Here is a 19426-nt window from a genome sequence, read left to right as displayed (position 1 = left end):
TTTTACAAAAACATGTACGGAAATATGAACCAACACTCTCCCAAAAGATAGTTATTACTATTTCCGCAAGTTTACTATAGTTTATTCGTATCCTCCACACCATGCAAAGCTTCAAACACAACTTCGTTTGTAAATACTAGTTGGTCCAAAATTTCACGATATCAACGTTTGTGTTATCCTCAAATACATCGTGTGTAAAATAAATTCAAAGCCATAGTTCAAGTTCAGTACCAGAAGGTTCAAGCTTGGAGGAAGGTTCAAGTGCCTTTATGACTTTTATGTTGAATCCGTAGTTAAGAAAGATCGAGACCTGATAGCCTACAAATGATTTTACTTTCATCGCATACAGACTTCCAGTATCTATCTATTTAAAACCGACCACTTTTACAATGCAAACATGTCCATGTGTATTTACACACTGTCATTCAAATCAAGCATGTTGTATTCCAATCAAACTTGTAGCAACATGTTTGATCCCAGCGTTTATTGACCACTTGGCCACGTGGTTCAAATGTACTTTTAATTTGGCCACATGGCGCTGCTAAGCTTTTTGTTTTTGCAATAACGTATTTCCAGCTCCATGAAGACCACAACACGAAATAATATTTAACTCTATAGGATCCGCTTAAAATTAAACATCAAATGAGTAAACAAGATAACAAGACAAGAGGAGGCCGTAAAGGAAATATAGAGAGTGAGAGGTGGAAAAGAAGAGGAAGAAGAAGAAGAAGACAAATCAGCCTTGAATTACCGAAAGCTTTTCTTTTTGAGTCAAAAGCAATACGATTTACAATGATATGCTCGATCTTTTGTGACAACCATCTTTATATGCCTCATCTGAAATAGTTTGATAGTAGTTAAACAAAATGAAAACTTCACACTGCTCTAAATAGCCTGCATCAGGCATCCAATATAACTGAAACAAGATGCTGTCAAATATTGGAAAAATATAGTACTGACTATTTGTCTTCATTATAACATGATTATAATAATGGAAGCGGTAAACGACTGATCAACAGTCTAATATTGACTGACGTCTAAATGATATGTATTGCGAAGATGCATAGTTGGATGTCAAATAAACACAGCGACACTTGGACATAGTCTTCACTCAATGCCCCACCTCAGGTGGTAAACACTATGCTTTGTTTACACATACGTTCTGGCTGTGCATGATCAACAGTGAATTTGCTTTCGTTTGATTAATTCCTAGTGATCAACTTGAATAACACAGTTAATCTCTTGCCTAACTCTAAACATTTTTATTTCTCAAAACAAAGACTGGGCCTTCTGGTAATCAGAGGCAGTTCATTAAGAATTTTGAAGCTTATTCGGGTTAATTTATTCAATAAGGTGGGTCAATAAACATGATTGAGTGATCAAGTTCAAATCTACATCATAATCTATACAATACAGATCAAACAGAAAATACATGCAATAAATACAATATCACATAAGTAAATCACAGGAGGGAAGTTTGACCTGCTATATGGTTAGATATAAGGGGCACAGACAGAGTCACCGTAAATTATCTCGTATTTAGAACAATGCTAACAATGAGTTAGTATAGTACTTCGTTCTTCAATGCTTTAGTGTACAGAATTTCTTAAAGAGAACGTCGGGTACAAAGTTCACTGGATGTTTAATTATCTTTTCTACTTTCTGCACTGGTAATCTCTAAAAACTTATCTCTATCTATTGGGAAACGGCGTTTTCTTTTCTTTTAGAATAGAGGGTCCTGCCTGGGGGTCACAGCCTGGCCAAGCACCAAGTGTCCCTGGCTCTCCAGGAACTAGCCAGGAAGAATCCATAATTCACCCCGATCTCTCGCTCAGTGTTTGATGGTCAAACCACATGTTGTTGTGCCCGAAGGTTAACAGCAAAAGCCATTATAATATTGAAACCAGGAAGTTGAAATTTAATAAAATCCAATCTTAAGATTAGGGTTCTGCCTTGGTATTAATATGGAGCGAGAAGACCATGCCATGTGGTGGGGACTTGGGACGAGTGTCGAAGGAAAACAACAAAACAACGAACAATCGACTGAATTTCTACATTTCGCTCTGTTTAATAAGCCTACATTTATAAGATTTGCCAAGTTGGGGTTGCAAGTCGGGGTTGCAGTTATTTGCTGGGTAGTCTTTCAGTTTCATTTAATTCAATGAGGCTGTAAATTTGATAATTTGGAGCAGCAGTTTTGACAGTGGCTGATAATGATAGTGCAGTTTGATTGGTCCATATATAGAGTCATCATGATGCACTGAACAATGAATAAGTAAACTTGTGACCTTCTTAGAACTTGCGAGCATGGTTGGATGGCAATTGTAGCTTTTAATCAACGTGTCTCATAAAATGGTGCCTGGTTGATTTAGCCTTTGACTGCCTTTAAACAGCCCCAAATATATTTGTCACAAAATGTTGGCAAAACCTATGATTTCAGTACCGCTCGATATAGAATAAAGTTGTTATCCCGACACATGGCATTTTTATTATTCGTATAAACTTAACATTGCACACATTTAAAGTAGTTATTTCTCGTGTGAAGTAAGGTAGAGTGAGTGAAAGCAGCGTACATCAATTTCAACGCAAAGGTCCTTTTTTATGGATTTTGGCATTATATTATTGCACTTTCTCTCCTAAACAACCATCGATAGACATTGCTTTGCCCGCTCGTTGTTTTACACAAAAAACAACAACAATAACATCAATAGAGTGCTCTTCTTTTTAGATTATAGTTAATACATTGATGCAACTTCCTGGCTTTTTTTTCCAAACCTTCCTCAAGGTGCGAGGTGGCCTTCGAACTCCGGGCCGCACCAGTCTCGATTCCTTGGAAACGCTCCCGGAAGTAGCTCCCCCAAAACGACACCCCCATCGGCAGTGACGCGTGTGCTGCCACGTGGGCCCCGGTGTCGGGTTACGAGGCCCTGGCATCACTCCTGGGCTGATTGTTTATGTCAAAATACATTGCAACACCGGGTGTGCGGTGGTCTATTATGTGAAATATGATATCTTGCCCTTGTAAGCGTGCAGGATTTTAGGGCCCAGATTTTGTTGGTGTCTGTTCTGTGCGATAGAAGTGCTCGTATCGGTAAAGAATGTAGAGTTTTCCCTTGTTGTGAAATAACTGAGTTCTCCGCCATTTTTGGAGGACATCGTGAAACTACCCCGAGGGTAACACCGTACTCGATTTCAAACTTAATTGTAATCTGCCCAAACTGGAAACATCTGAAGCCATACAGACTTTTCAAAACAATAAATAATGTCAAATCAGAGATAAACACTTTCATTTGATCAACTGCATGTGGTAAACACTTTTTACTTGTTTGACCGTCCTTTGGAGATAAGCAGTAAGTTATATGCTCATCCTATCCAAATCTCTATTAGAAAAGTCGGTTTATTGCCAACATGTCTGACATGAAAACAACCCCTTTCAAACACAACTAGACCCTGTAACATCCAAGTCCGATATAACATGTATTTAAAAAGCGGCCACAGAGCCCCGACTTCCTCTAGGCACGATTTGTACACCTTGAAAGAAAACATAACATCTTGCATTTCAATGAGATTGCACTGTCCGATTATCAATTTGTAATTTATACCTGGACAGGTGTTATTTTTACAAGTTTTACAAGTCTTAAATTAACGTAGAAGTTATGAAAAAGAATATGAAATTTCCCACTTGGTCAGTGCCCATGTAGTAATACTACATGTGTCTTACTATACTAGTATCTTGCCTGCCAGAAAAAACCCCCTGGAATATACGTCACTCTTTTTGTAATGGTAGGCTATAAACTACATCGAACAGTGCACCACAACTTTGACCTATATACAGCGTCTAACAACATCGACATCAACATTAACACACAAGAGCTCGTACCTTAGATTCCCAGGGTACACAGTAATCAAATGGTGGTTAAGTTCATCGTACAGACATGACCAATTATTCCCAGCTGACATCCCATTGTTTCATCAGATAAACTCAGATTCAGGATGTCCGAGGACTTTGTATTGTATTATGGTTCTTATAAGTGCATTATATATAGGCCCTTAGTGCATGGGTTATTCACCATGTCAACTCCAATAGAAAACCACAGTGAACTATACCATCACACCATTCCACATTTTGGTTAGAGGCTTATTGCTGTGTGGTCTTTATTGTTATCAAGAGTTGTTGGGTCGCAGATTAAGTTTATTGGCCCAATTCAGTTGACGTCATCACGCAAGGTTAATCTTGCTTGCGCGGCCATTTTTGAAAATGAGGTTCTCACGTGCATGAACTGAGCCGTGCATTGAATTTGCATCATGTAATAATGGCAGACCATACATCATTTGGGTATCTGGGTATAGGAAAAGCGTCTTCTAAATAACTCAGAGACCAGGCATAAGCAAAAGCCAAAGACTAAGCCTACCCAAGCTCAAAGCCGTGGTTTTGAAAATTACCTATGTTTAGCATGTGCCCTTTTCACCCATCACGACTCAACAAAACTCAACTGTGGCACTATGATACGGAACACCGATGTATCAATTTGACTTCGTGAGAACTTGTTTTCAGTTGAACCAGGGTTCAACTCGACCCGTGTGTCATGTTTCTCAATAAATTCGATATCCTACTTCCAATAATATCTGATATCTCTGTTGTTCATCAATATCTTGGTATCTCTATTTTTCTTCCAGAAGGACGTGAATGTTGTAACTGCGGGGCTACATCGACCCCGTTATGGCGCCGTGACGGTAACGGGCACTACCTGTGCAATGCGTGCGGCTTGTACCATAAGATGAACGGGCAGAACAGACCTCTCATCAAACCCAAGCGGAGACTGGTAAGACCTTATGTATTGACGGCGTTAAGAATCGCATAAACAACCCTGCATTACAGAGAGACAGAGAAACTAAACATGCAACTGTTTACAGACAAATCTGTTTGTATGTGATCACTTAACTCGTCCGAACTCGAGATAACACTAGTCTTAACTCTTAGTGAAATCCACCAGTGGACACTGAGCTTGTACAATCTACAAAGCCAACGAGTGGTCTGGTACCCATACACTATTGTGACTGACCTTTATTGATGTCATGATCTTTAGATATATCAACATTTAACCCGATCACAATAATCCCCTAACATCCCGAGTCGTATCAAGTTAAATAGTCCCCGATGTCCATTTTTGTCTTCATAGCTAATATTATTCCGATTGCGAGTATGTCCCATTGATTGACAAGAATCTGATGGAAGATGGTCCCCAAACCCCTTTTCTCTTTTCTGGGTTACTGAGTGACAATCCCATCCAGCCTGGTACCCACCTGGATTTGGGGCTATGATAGGAAGCAGCCTCACCCTGTTCCCTGACCCCGCTTGTTTCCGTACTAAATCATAGCAGCTTCAGCTGATGTTGTATGGGTTTCTTTATGGTCTATGTATGACAAGACACTGCCATTTTTTTCCAAAATTAAATGTTTGTGGAGCATTGAGGTAAAAATAGATAGGAGATACAACCATAGAACAAAGATCGCTCTTGCTCTATGATAGCCTACATTGACTCTGTTTACCAAACTACCAAAAATTAATTTAAATGTGTGCAGATCAATACTAAAAGTATATCCCCCAACCAATATTGCACTGTCTTGCTCAGAATTTTGGGGAAAGTTGCACATTCTCAAAACAAAACTCTCAAAAACATCCATTCATTCATTCATCCATTCATATCTACTGTACACAACAAAATGATACTGGTTTCAAACTCATGGTAGAGACAAGAAACGTTAAAATATGAAATAGCAAATAAAGAATTGGGACTGTCTGTACAATTCATACCTGCGACGATCATGGGTTCATGATGCCGGGTGCTTATTTCAAAGGAAGAAATTAGCAGTGCATTCCGGTAACGGAATATGAACATGAACATGAACTGACACTATACGTGATGTTATGCGAGCACTGCAACACACAGTGGTATGATTGCGCAGTTGTTTGGAAGTATCAGAATAAAACAATGCAGCGGCAAAAAAATCGCCAGACTAACGTATTTGCTGCAAACAGCTCACGCTGCCTCCAAATCGAAACGCAGGTAAAATCTTATATTTACGATTACGTGAGAAACACACTTAAAACATCACCGTTTTGTTAAATGATCTTTCTTCAAATCTATTCATGGAGCACCTCCATCAACAAACGCAGTTTATTCTTTAAAAAAGGAGTAAAAATAGAGCATCCTACTGTAGTACAGTGTCCCTCAAAAATCACCACGTTCGCAGGGGGTGATTCAGAGAGTGTTCCACACGGACTATTAGTAAATCTAGTTGAGCCAATATTGCCTAATGTGATGACATATTAAATGATTACAGCTCAAGTGTAAAAAGAAATTACCAGCCCCCTTTGACGGGTCGCCAGGTCTCCAATGCAGTTAACACTGATCACTCACAGCCCCGTAATAAACGCAAGACACAACTAAAAGCACCCGCGAATTATTCCAAAACGGAGCGCAGTAATCCCAATTTGTCATTGTTTACCAATGTCGTCTGCTTGGGAGAGTTTTAGGCGGGAAAGCCTCCATCCTGTTGGTAACAATCCCAGCCGCCATTTCAATCAGCGTATTTCCTGTCGGTCGTCTGCTCTACTCGAGTATTTGCTACGCTCTGTGTTTTTCGAATTCATCGGTGCTTTCGGCTTAGGGATACCGCATCCCCCCCCCCCCCTTCACCTCCTCCCACCCTCTCTCGGCAAGCGCGCCAAAAATTAGACGAAGGCTTACATGTCACTTGGCCAGGCCGTCATATTTCAAGGGTTGGACAAATCGAATTTACTATAGTCATTGAAGGGTGCACTTGATGAGGTGAATTGCAAGGCGAACACTCTCGTAAATGCAGTGCGGTACAAGATGAATACAGTCACGGGTTGTAGTCACTCAGTTTCGGCCGAATTGATGTAGCAAATTTATCATTATCGTGCAGTGTAGCGTTGCGAGTAATTTAAATACATATTTTGCAGTCGATGGAAATTGAAGAAATCGAAGTTAAGCGACATAAAAATAATGCTGCCAGGAATACTGTCAAAGTCGAGTGTATGCCCCCCCCCCCCCCCCCCACATGAAAAAGCACGCAAACAACCCCACCACTAAAATCCTCATAAACGGAAAAACAACAAACAAACAACAAAACGAGCAACAAAAAAACCCCAAAAAAAAAACCAAAACACGAACGAACAAACAAACAAACAAAAATTGTTCCACAGACTGGTTGGTTGTTGCAAACTATAGCACAAAAAGCATTTATCCTTAAAAAAGAAACTCACCACTATAAATAAGTAAAAACACGTCACAGCCTAGCCTGGAACCACTTTCTCTATTCTATTTCTCAGCCTATTTAATTATGTATCTTTTGTCCTTTAGGACATTGTTCAACTTTGTCTTTGGACAAGAGCGTGCGTGTTTGAGTGCACCATTGACCAATTCATTCACTGTCTAGTGATTTAAGACAAATATTGAAACAACCATCTTTAAAGTAAATAAAAAATAGCTTCCTGCAATAAAGCAAAAAATAACTAAAAATGGATGGTAACAAAGCCACCAACGCGGAAATTCCGATACTCTCTTTATGACATCAACTGGAACACTAAATTGTATTTTAAAAACCTCACATGAGCTATACAGTGCACCTATTTTTAGGTGTTAACCTTTTGGTAATCTTTAACATAGTTCTCTCAAGTTGCTTTCGGTATTTTGGTCTTACTTGGAAACATTTGCCATCATCCCTTCTCAGGGGTCACACGGACATCGCATCTGCCTAAATTAAAACACAATTTAATGGCCAGACGTTTCGACTTTGCAGATTTCTTTGCAAATTGTCTAATTAGTTGTCTTCCATTTAAACCATAGTTCTTTTGGTTAGTAAGCAGTCCGAGACAGCTTATTACTTTCTCAATTTAAAAAACGTGAAATATTAAACAATATAAATTATATGAGGCGTGTTTACACTTAAAGGCAGTGGACACTATTGGTAATTACTCAAAATAATTATCAGCTTAACACCTCACTTGGTAACGAGTATAATAGGGAGAGGTTGATAGTATAAAACATTGTGAGAAACAGCTCCCTCGGAAGTGACGTAGTTTTAGACAAAGAAGTAATTTTCCACGATTTTGATTTCGAGACCTCAAGTTTGGAATTTGAGGTCTCGAAATCAAGCATTAGAAAGCACACAACCTCGTGTGACAAGGGTGTTTTTTCTTTCATTATTTTCTCGCAACTTCGACGACCGATTGAGCTCACATTTTCATAGGTTTGTTATTTTATGCGTATGTTGAGAATGAGATACACCAAGTCAGACGACTGGTCTTTGACAATTACCAATAGTGTCCACTGTCTTTAAGTCACCAATTGAGCATTGGTTGTTGTTTCGATATCCAAGGGAGTCGTAATCATAATGAAGATGGAATAATTGAACGACAAAACACTGATTGAAGTGAATACATCACCACATCCAGAGAGACCATTAAATAGAGCGTGTATGAGCTATTCAGACCCGGCATGCACCAAATGCTATTCACTGATTGATAACATTTACATTTTGGAGGATATTTAATCAAGCAATTACCGTCGATAATATATCAGGACATAATCGGTTTAAAGGAGTTTTAAGACTCGGCAGTAACTTGTAACCTCCATGTCCCCACACCACGCCACCACCCCCGAAATTAAAAAATATACAAATACAAAATGATATTATTATTAAAAACATTATATAAACAAGTTCAATAAACAAGCCATAGCAAAACTCAAACAAACGGGGCCTGAATACAACTACATATATAAGTAATCATGAATCGATTGAGTTTAATGTTTGTGCAATGAAAAGTTATTTGCCATAAAGTTGGAAACAAAGCGTCTGACTGTCTTTCGGACTTTCTTGTCTCATTCGCACACCATACGTATCAGTTTCGTTCATTTACATGTACATGTTCTCGCACAAGATAGTCCAAATACATTTTTCAAAATTCAAATATTTGAGGTACTCGGCAAAGTTCTTTAAGCACAGGCATTCAAAAAGAGTCCGTATTTTGTAGAGAGTCCTTCAGGAAATGTGTGTTATGTCCCAACCTGCTTGCCTAAACCCACCACGTCCGATTAAGTGTTGACACTGAATTCAACTATGTCTTGAAATGAATCTAAATTAAATGAAGTATAACGAATTGATCAGCCATGAGAAAACCTGTTCTTCGTTTTTTTTTGTTTAGTTTTTTTTTTTTTTTTCACAGTGAAACCCTCGGGAATGGTTACACTTTATTGATGGGTACACGTCTTCGTTCGATGATGAACACAACATAACATAAATCATAAATATAATCATAAAATCAAGTATGATCATAATCATACTCGTTTTTTATGTTATTTATTTATTTATTTAAATTCTTCGGACAAACAATAGAACAAGCACAGGCCGGGGAAAATCACCGGGAAATCCTCGGGAATGTTTAACATGGATTGTATTGATCGGTTCGTCTTCATTCGAAGAACATATAACACAGATACACGTGTTTCGTCACTAATTTGCTTGGTTTAAGTTCAAAGAAAAAGGCTTGAACACCCGGTTAGTGTGTATCACATCTTATCACACTGTAGACAGCCTTGTCGGGCTCCCAGTGTTCGCATACGGGTGCTGAGTATCCAACCTGAAAGAGGACCAGACCACAGTTTAACTTCATTGGCTTTCTACCTCCATGAACACAGTGTTTTTGTTTTCTTTCAAATCATGGTGTAATCGCATGGAACTATATCGTGCATGTTCTTTAATTAACTCATGTTTGTTTTGGTGTTTTTGTTCACCTCATGTAGTCCGCAGCTAGACGGGCGGGTACGTCATGTGCTAATTGCCAAGCAACGACCACAACCCTCTGGCGGAGGAATCACAATGGTGATCCTGTCTGCAACGCCTGCGGACTCTACTACAAACTCCATGGGGTAAGTACATCGAAATATAATCCACTTTTTATATAAGCTTTATTTGACACTATTTAGGTCCTCTTGTGAATTGGCACTTTCTGCTTTATTTTTACGAGGCAGCAGAATTGACATAGAGGGACCAACCATCATTGTGTTTTGTATCATGGAAAGCTTGTTTTTATGATCCTTTGGCAACTCACACAACTACAAAAAATTACATAGGGTTTACTACCACTTGTCTAAGTCAAACTGGGCAAAATGTTCAATAAAACAATAATTTCAAACTCAACCACTTGCTTTTTTTGTGTATCCAAGTCGGGTAGAAGAGCATACATGGGGGGAAGTTTGATATTTAAACCAGTTTTATACAAAGTTACTCAATAGTCGAGAATATGTTGTTCTGTCATCGAAAATTTCAACAGTTTCTGTAACTTTTTTGTTGGCGTTGACTGATGGGCTAGTGCAGTGTGGCACGTGTCTCGGCTCGCGCTGCACACACACCTGACATTTGACCTCGCGAGGCTTACGGTCTCCCTCTCTGTAATCAGATATACCAGCAATGCCACCCCGTACCCTGGTGACCTGACCTTTTGGTGTCATGGGTCATGCTACCGAACTGTTTATGCAAAGGCTTCTTGTGTATTTTTATACCATGTTTAATACGTTGATGTTCAAAATTACGATTGAGGCACGTGTTATCACATGTTATTACATTACCACTTGGATCCGACACTGCTTAAAGGCACTAGACACTATTGGTAATTACTCAAAATAATGATTAGCATAAAAACTTACTTGGTAACAAGCAATGAAGAGTTATTGATACAAAACATTCAAGTACATGGAATGGTAACCACACCCAACCTAGCCAGCAAAGACCCATTCCCAAATCTTTCTGGGGACTGGGACTAGTAGCAGGGTTCACGCTTACAACAACAAGTTCCAAACTTCGAAACTTTTTGTCAGGCCTTTTTAGTGAAACAGGCTGGCACTCCATTGTACATTTTCCACACTAACGGTTTTGAGAGATTCTTGATCATACAGATCAGCCAAAATCTTTCAGCCTATACTCAGGCATCTCAGGTCCTTGCCCTGTATGTCAATTCCTAAAGATGCTGCAGAACTAATTTGCAACAGTCCACCTACTTTCTATTTCCCCCTCGGAGGACCATTGACGTCTACTCGACCTCTCTCTAGCACACACTCTATACAGAGATCATATCACTGTTCCCTCATACGTGAAGTACACCACTGGATTTTTTTTCCAGGTTCACTTCAGACTAAATTTTCCCATTTTTCCCCGAATGATAATATTATTAATTTTACAGCGCGAGGTACTAACCCATATCTTAGAAACAATCAATACAGCATTAAGAGAAACGACACATAAATTCAGTATTTACAAGACATGTCAAACACAAATGTCCCCCAAGCCAGTTAGTTTCTCGACAATTGACCCAGGTGGTCGAAAAACAAGGAGGCTTATGTATCCGAACTACCAGTTCAAATGCCAAGTCATTTGAAATATTTGGTCCTTGCTCTATGCTGGGATAAACTTATTTTGGTGGCACTGTACTCACATCACGCCTCGTAAAACTCAAGCTATAGCCGTGATACAAAAATTAATCCTGTAAAATTGATCTCGCGCTCCTAGATGTTGATTGACGCGTACTCTCGTGTGGAAAGACGAGATTTCCTTTGTAATCACATGGATAGACCCTCTAGTGGGAATAAGGAGGCTTTCCGCCCCACGCCTCCTGCCATTGTGGGAAAAGCAAAACCTGTTCACCTTTTAGTGACTGAAATACACAGTGGCTTATCAATTGATGGTGTCAGCTCGGTTGTGTTTATACGAGGCGAGGGGAAGTCCATTTAGTATGGTAGACGTTAGCTGGCCTGGCACTCTTGGGAATAAGTAGAAACAATTAGGGGCGGGGTAAGGTAAAGTGTGCCGGATAAAAACAAGATGGCGAAGAAAACAATTATATACGCAAGGCCAAAACAGATGGATCTTTTCTGTTTGAAAAAATGGGATCTGTCCACAATGAAACAATTAAAACGACCGACAAAATCATTTCAAAGGCTGTACAAACGACAAGCAGAAATCAATGTACAGACAGGTTTTCCCCTGTTTTTGTTTTGCTCTAATTTTCTTGTGATAAACTTGGAAGTTTGGAATTGAATAAATTTACCTTACATTTCAACATTTCTTTGCGAGTTCTTAATTTGGTTTCTGTTCAATGGTACAAACTTGTGCTCACAGCCTCCAACACGGTGGCACCACAATAAAGATATATTAAACGTAGGCCTATGTCCCTATATCTTATTCTGTGATTCAATTTTTTCCCGTAGTTTGTACTGACAGAAAAGAAGTGTGTGATTTTCGAGGAGTCCATCTTTTTCATAAAATGATGATTAATTGATATTCGAAGGTCATGTACTTTCTGATCGTCCCCACGTATGAGCCTGACCTTGACGGAGCGCATTCTCCGGGGAACCCGCAGCACGAGTAAACCCCAGTGCCAGGGGTTGGTTGGACTAGACCCAGACACGGGTCCCTTGTCCCTTGGGCACGGGGGCTTAGACTCACTTCAACCTCGTTGTGTACACTTGTTTTAGACTGCTGTCAACAGTTTGATGGGATTGACATTCAGTTTCAACGCCCATGCATGTTTGAGTTTACCCTGGGAAAGAGTATCCTCGCTAGCACCGCCCCCCCCCAACCGCGCATAAATACCGTTTTTTTTTTAAATTGCTATGCTAATTACAGTACGGTTGGGCCACCAGTCACAACAATACAAATATTATGGACTTTTGGCTAATAACCAATTTCTGCTATTACAATATTTTGTCTGTGCTTAAGATAATTTGTGCTTACAGGCTTTATGAAATTGAACCCAGGGCCAACTGCCAACTTCAATATTGCACAAACGGTGACAAAAGCAGAACTATCAATGAAATGGGGGGGGGGGGGGTGGGGAACATGTACACTACACACATTTCTGTATGAAAGGTACGCGTATACCTAATTAGGACTCAATACAAATATAGGATTCTAAACATCGAGTTAGTTCTAAGTTTGAGTCAAGTTATCACAAGATTATAATGAACCCCCTGACACTGCGAAAGTCCACACTTTCTACACTTTTGAGAAGAAAGAAACATTTCATTTTCTCAAGATTGACGTTAAATAAAACACGTCGACAGACACTGGTTTCAGAAATGAAGTGAGCAGCAAATGGTTCTTTTAATTCATTCTATACACTCGGACAGAAAACTTAAAAATATGCGATTCTTTCCAGCAGTCTTTTAAACGTGTAACCGTTTTCGTCATTGCTGACCTATCCTTAATATTAGCAGTACTCTCCATAGGCCTATCTTTACTGGGTTAGGCATCCCAATTTGTGTGTATTACCATAACTTGTCAGAGATAAGCCATCAAGACTTGACACACTTAATAATAGTCGATTACAAAAGTTATCAGCGTGAACCAGTGTATACTAAGTACACGTACATGTGGGACATGTGCCATTACACGAACTATTAACACCAAACTATTTCAACAAAATATTCAATCTAACTATTTTTGATTTCCCTCAGCGGAACCCTCAATTAGGTTGGCTATTAATTAAATAACGAATTCCGATTAGCGTGGTGGCCATGGGGGAAACCGCTTCAAGTCTTCCTGACTGATTGAGTCAGTCGTACTTGCTCTCTTTTTACCAATCGAGCCCGGCTTTACCATCATAAGTTAGTGACTGTGATGGGGCCGGTCCCACGGGGTATGGACCCCCTTTTCAATCCCCCTCGCTATCTCGAATGTTTGACTGTGGGACACTCCCTGTTAAAGAACCCCCTCGCTATCTTCTAGAAACATGGACATCGTTTTCAAATTCTTGATTTGAGGACACTCCCTGTTTAAAGTGGGGACTAATCCCCCACGCGGACTCACTCTCGCAGATAACGCGTGATGATTTGGTTTGAAGAGTTGTCGAGTGGCGCGAGGAAAAAATACAAAAAACTATACACACAAAACGAGGATACACCCTCGAATGGTATATTTGGATAGGTCAGATGTGACGTCAGAAAGGAGATATTAATTTATTTTTAATTGAGGGGCATTGATAGAAATATAACAGTAAGCCCCCCACAAATCATGACTGCACATAATTTTGAACATTGAGAAGCGAGGGTTGTTGAGAAACATCAGTTTGGTATGCTACATGACTTGGAACCCAGGCAATATGACGGCTGAAGATAACGGATTCAGAGGGGGTAATTATCAGGGTGTTGTCCGTTTTCTTTCTCGGTCCCTCTGGGACCTGGGATTAAGACAAGGGGGCTTGCTTGCGAGACGACATGGGTGGGGGCCCCCGTCAGCTACCGCTAGCTGCTATAGGCATTCCTCTGCCCGCCTTGAGTGCCCCCCGTGAGCGTTTTTATTTAGAAACGAATCAAGGGACTTCTTGTGAATGATACGTCTGGCATCTTGGTGACAAAACTACGGGCGTAAGGGTTAGAGGCGTAAGGGTTTAGGGATGCGGGATCGACCTTCTGAGAATGGGTGCGGGTATTGTGATCATAGACCTTGTGTACCATCTTTCATAGAGCTGCTTAAAGGCAGTGGACACTATTGGTAACTGTCAAAGACTATACTTCACAGTTGGTGTATCTCAACATATGCATAAAATAACAAACCTGTGAAAATTTGAACTCAATTGGACGTCGAACTTATGAGATAATAATGAAAGAAAAAAACACCCTTGTCACACGCAGTTGTGTGCGTTTAGATGGTTGATTTCGAGACCTCAAGTTCTAAATCTGAGGTCTCGAAATCAAATTCGTGGAAAATTACTTCTTTCTCGAAAACTATGGCACTTCAGAGGGAGCCGTTTCTCACAATGTTTTATACTATCAACCTCTCCCCATTACTCGTCACCAAGAAAGGTTTTATGCTAATAATTGTTTTGAGTAATTACCAATAGTGTCCTTTGCCTTTAACAGCAGTAATTATTGCTTAAAAACCTTCTGTTAGCCAACATAAGCAGAAACAGTGAGATGGTATTTCGGGTGGTAACCGTGGTAAGCATAATTGCGTTATGCTTAGCATATTGAGTGATATCATCTGGTAAGGCTACGGCATTTGGGTTATAATTAAGAAGTAGGATGTATAACAATATCTCGCTTGACTTTACAGTTTCCTTCCCATCAGTTTATTGTTTACGCTTTGATTATGCAAAGAAGCTGCACAATTTTTGGGAAATCCCCAAGATAAGGAAGCACAATGGGAACATGATCAAATACATGTATAGCGAAATTTGCACTGAACCCGGAGCAGCTGAAATAATTTAAATTTAAATTTAATTTCGACACCATATACAATAATTATAACAAGAGGCCGTCCAGGAAATGGCAAAAGTAAAACAAAACTGTCATAAAAAGGATGTGCCCCCCAGACCTTGCTCATAAAAGAGTAGGCCCCTGCACATTTATCTGGGCCTACTATATCTGACTATACACAGATACGTCTTGCAACCTGTAATTTTACTGTTGCCTGCTTCAAAACTCGCCGCTTTTATCAAACGCTAAAAATATGCCTTGCAAAAAAATAAATGCACACAAGCGTGGCTGACGTTGTGACGTAAGTAAGCCTAGTATATAAGCGGCTCTTGTGGGTTCAATGGAGAGAGCGAGGGGGGGGGGGGGGGGGGGGGTGCTTAGAGAGGAAGGCAGCCTTCCTGGTTGGCAGTCCTTATCTAGGCGCATCAGACCATCCTGTTCACTTGCTATCGGTATCCGCTCGACACGGCATACTTCCTGTGGCTTTATGATCCCAGGGAGAGGACTCTCCACCACCGTGCCAAGTGGCGCGGACCCGACCGGCCAGAATGTCAAACAGAACCCATCAGTGGTTGGTGGTGGACCTCGGCTCTGACGGGGGTGACTGCTTTATTGGGGAGGGGGTGGGCAGTCAGCTGTTTCAAAGGGTCTTCTGAAGCAACTTTATGAGTGAACTATTTGTTTGTGGGCAACAAGTTATATTTCATAATAGAGGTACTTGGGTTAGTCAGAAGTTGATACACAAGTCTGTAAATCCGACTTTATCTGGAGATCTAAATTGGTCATCCATGATAGGTCGTTGTGGTCCCTGGCTAGTATGCATCAATTATCCGGGCGCAGTGTTTTGACTTTGACCCCCTTTAATACCATAGCTTATACTAATCCCAGTGTATTAAACTGGTTTTAATGTTAATAAATCAAACCAACCAGGGGCTGCATTTTGAATCTATGCATGATCTGAGCAAGGTTTTAAAGTATAGGTATCAGATGTTGTATTTGCATCAGGGATAAAGAATATTCAGTTTGGTTTCACCCATATACACCGATGTGTGCTTAGCATCATATACTAAGTACTTTCCCGAGTTCTGTGAAAACAAATCCCAAACATATTACTAGGGTGGGATTTGAACCCAAGACCATTGCAATTCTAGAGCAGTGTCATAGGTACCATTATTCATTTTGCACCCCCGCATATATCTACGTATACGGATGTACTGACAAAGTGGGTAAGGTCTCACACACTCATGTGCACCTTGCACCGCGAAACATTAATTGAAAAGAACGGTGGTTATTGCAAATACCCCTCTGCATTGACTGTATGAGACTGACAAACTTATAAATGTAGGTTTCGGACAGCCTTTCATATTTATATGATTGCGTCTAGTGGCGATGCCCTTAGAAATAGAAGTCACAATATGGAGCACAAGAAGGCCTCGGGGAAGAGAGAAAACAACTCTTGCCTCCAGCTTTCTTAAAATAAAGCTTATAGTTATCGGGCATATCCTGCGTGGAGGGGGAAACAGGGTGAGCTTCCCAAAACGCCACTGCACACATACGTCAAACGCAAGGTGCTATGACGTAAACGTTCACATGGGAACTGTACATGTGGACGAGCGCTACAGGGGCTTTATATTATTATAGGCTGGTTGGTACCTAGTGTGGAGGAGCTGGTCGTCGGGTGCCGGGTGCCGTATTTAGAGATATCAGGTCAATGGTAACTAGGCTCCCGACTTCCCGACCCGGGGGAGTTCTTTCCCCACCCAGGGGAGTTCTGGACGGGGTTTGATAAACACCGAGCACGGAATATGGGGATAGGGTAATCGTCTCAAAGGGAAACCACGGGGGTATCTTGTGGGATTTGAGGCAGCCACACAAGTTGGAGCAATGTTTCTGCATGGAATCAGATATTTAACTGAAAGGGTAAATATGCGGGTTAACCTTTGTAGTTGAACAAAACTCGCCAGTGCTTATTATTAAAGGGAAACACTTTTATGACAAACCAGTTTGAATAATTTGAACATATGCATTGATGTTACCACACCACCATTTTTACATGAAAAAACATCAAATTATAACTGACTCTTTTCAAAACGTGTTGGTAAACAAACTAAGCAGACGGAACTAGATTGTATGTTCACTCATGGTTATATCAAGCATTGACTGGCACAATAAAGGAAGTATTATCATTCTGATATAAGGTTTCCTAATTTTGATACGTTTCCTATAGTGCAGTCTATTTCACATGGACAGATAGGCTTGGCCTTAATTCACAGATATACCTACATAGTGCAGGCCCACGTAAAAATATAAGCATGTTTTAAAAATGTGGCCTCTGTACCCATTTTCCAAATAGGCAAGGTAAGGAAAGCCGTAAACTCAAAACATGATTGTCACCCAACTCCAATGGGAAACAATGTCAGAATGATACAAATGAATAATAAAATTGTAACAAGAAAACAAGACTTTGAAGAAACCATCTGCTTATCTAAGAAAAATCAACATTTATTGGTCTGTACAGCTTAAAACAGGTCGTCGCCTAGCCCTGGTGGTCTTACACTTTCGTATTGTACTACAGAGGAAGAGTCCTATATAGGGCTAGTCGTCGCCCATCACTTGGGTATTGTGTTGTTCAAGATAACATGCAAAGAAGTGTCAGGCATGGACTGAAGGCCAGTTTAATGTGTTGAACCAAATTTTTTAAAGACGTGACGTGGAAGTTAGTAAGAAGGCTTTTGATAGACGGGTTTACATTAACTTATTAGTCTCAGACTGGAGACAACGACATTGGCGAGACAAACAAACTTGCTTTCTAGACCGCATTAATAAAAGGTAGTCAACAAAACAACACAAGGGTCCCCAAAACTGCCAATAACAAAATGATTATTTACTACCAATGCCACGATGTATTTATGACTGAAAAGCGAAACAACGCGGAAATGAACTATTAATAAACGATGAAAAAAAGTACGAAAATCAAAAGTGAAAGTTTATTAAAACTCGTAAATGGAGAAGGCCTCGCGTCGTCCCCCGCTGGTCGTAAAAACCCGACCCGCTGGTGCCGCGTGGCACCCAGGCAGCATGGGTTACCTGACGAAGCTTGGGGTCGGCGTGTGGCCTACGCGTGGCTTGTGCTGATAAGGATCTTAAAGGGGTGTGTTGAATTTATAGTACTTAAAGGGGAACCACTGGTGTAACACTTATTGGTGTACTGTCCCACTTAAAAAACGGAGCACAGCATGCTGGGCCTATATCCGCACTACAATTTGAAATGAACAGGCATTCATCATAACAAGTGGTGTGTAAGTTTTAGTATCTGCTAGTCGACTATCTAAGATAAAACCGAACTAGTTACAGACAAATCGTACCGTTCAAGACAGACAACTCTTTTACTTTAAAAACTAGACCGATATAGAACTAGATTATTTATAATTATTGATCACAGCTAGTGCTGTGTAAAGGCGAGGGTTTATACTATTCACACAATGCTCCTTAAAGCAGCTGGAACTTTTCAACTCAGTAAATCTATCAAAAATTCATTTGCAAACATTATTGTTGTACTGAGGGTATAAACTCGCTTTAAGCCTTTTCTTCCTGTGGGGCTGTGATTTAATATACAGCAAATTATAGAACCAACGCACAAACGACTACAGCAGCCCAAGTCCTTACACATTAAACAGGCGCAGTGGGTATTCCGTAAAATAAATACATGGAAATTAGTTGATCACCAGCCTTGATACTGCCAGCTCGGTTGTAATTGTACAACGTTCACGACACATGGCTTTGGTGTTTCATTTCTCCCCCACCTCCACCCCCACTTCTGCTTAAAGGCACTGCGCGTATACTCAAACAAATTGTTAGCATACAAACTTTCTTGATAATGAGCAAAAGAGAGCAGTTGATCCTATTGGTGTTTACTCAACAAAATTATTAGTATGAGAACTTAATTGGTAAAGGCACTGAACGTTTACTCAAACAAATTGTTGGCATAAAAACTTTCTTGGTAATGAGCAAAAGAGAGCAGTTGATACTATTGGTGTTTACTCAACAAAATTATTAGTATGAGAACTTAATTGGTAAAGGGAAACGGAGAGCTGTTGATAGTTGTGAGAAATGGCTCCCTCTAAAAGGACGTAATTTTTGAAAATATT

General features: G+C 40.2%; 1 protein-coding gene across 2 annotated transcripts in view; it reads left to right on the top strand.

The window, feature by feature from the left end:
* The window catches only part of LOC117307040 (GATA-binding factor 2-like), a 45083-nt gene that overhangs the window by 20631 nt on the left and 5026 nt on the right, over positions 1–19426 (top strand). The window contains exons 4-5 of one of the 2 annotated variants that reach the window (XM_033791677.1): positions 4681–4823; positions 9831–9956. In XM_033791677.1, coding sequence (XP_033647568.1) covers positions 4681–4823; positions 9831–9956 — 269 coding nt within the window. Of the gene's footprint in view, positions 1–4677; positions 4824–9830; positions 9957–19426 lie in introns of both variants that reach the window. The other variant, XM_033791676.1, reaches the window with a different exon arrangement.

Source organism: Asterias rubens, chromosome 2 (genome assembly GCF_902459465.1).
Source record: "Asterias rubens chromosome 2, eAstRub1.3, whole genome shotgun sequence".
Lineage (NCBI taxonomy): Eukaryota > Metazoa > Echinodermata > Asteroidea > Forcipulatida > Asteriidae > Asterias > Asterias rubens.
Note: the sequence above shows the minus strand (reverse complement) of the source record. Positions and strands in the feature narration are given on the sequence as shown.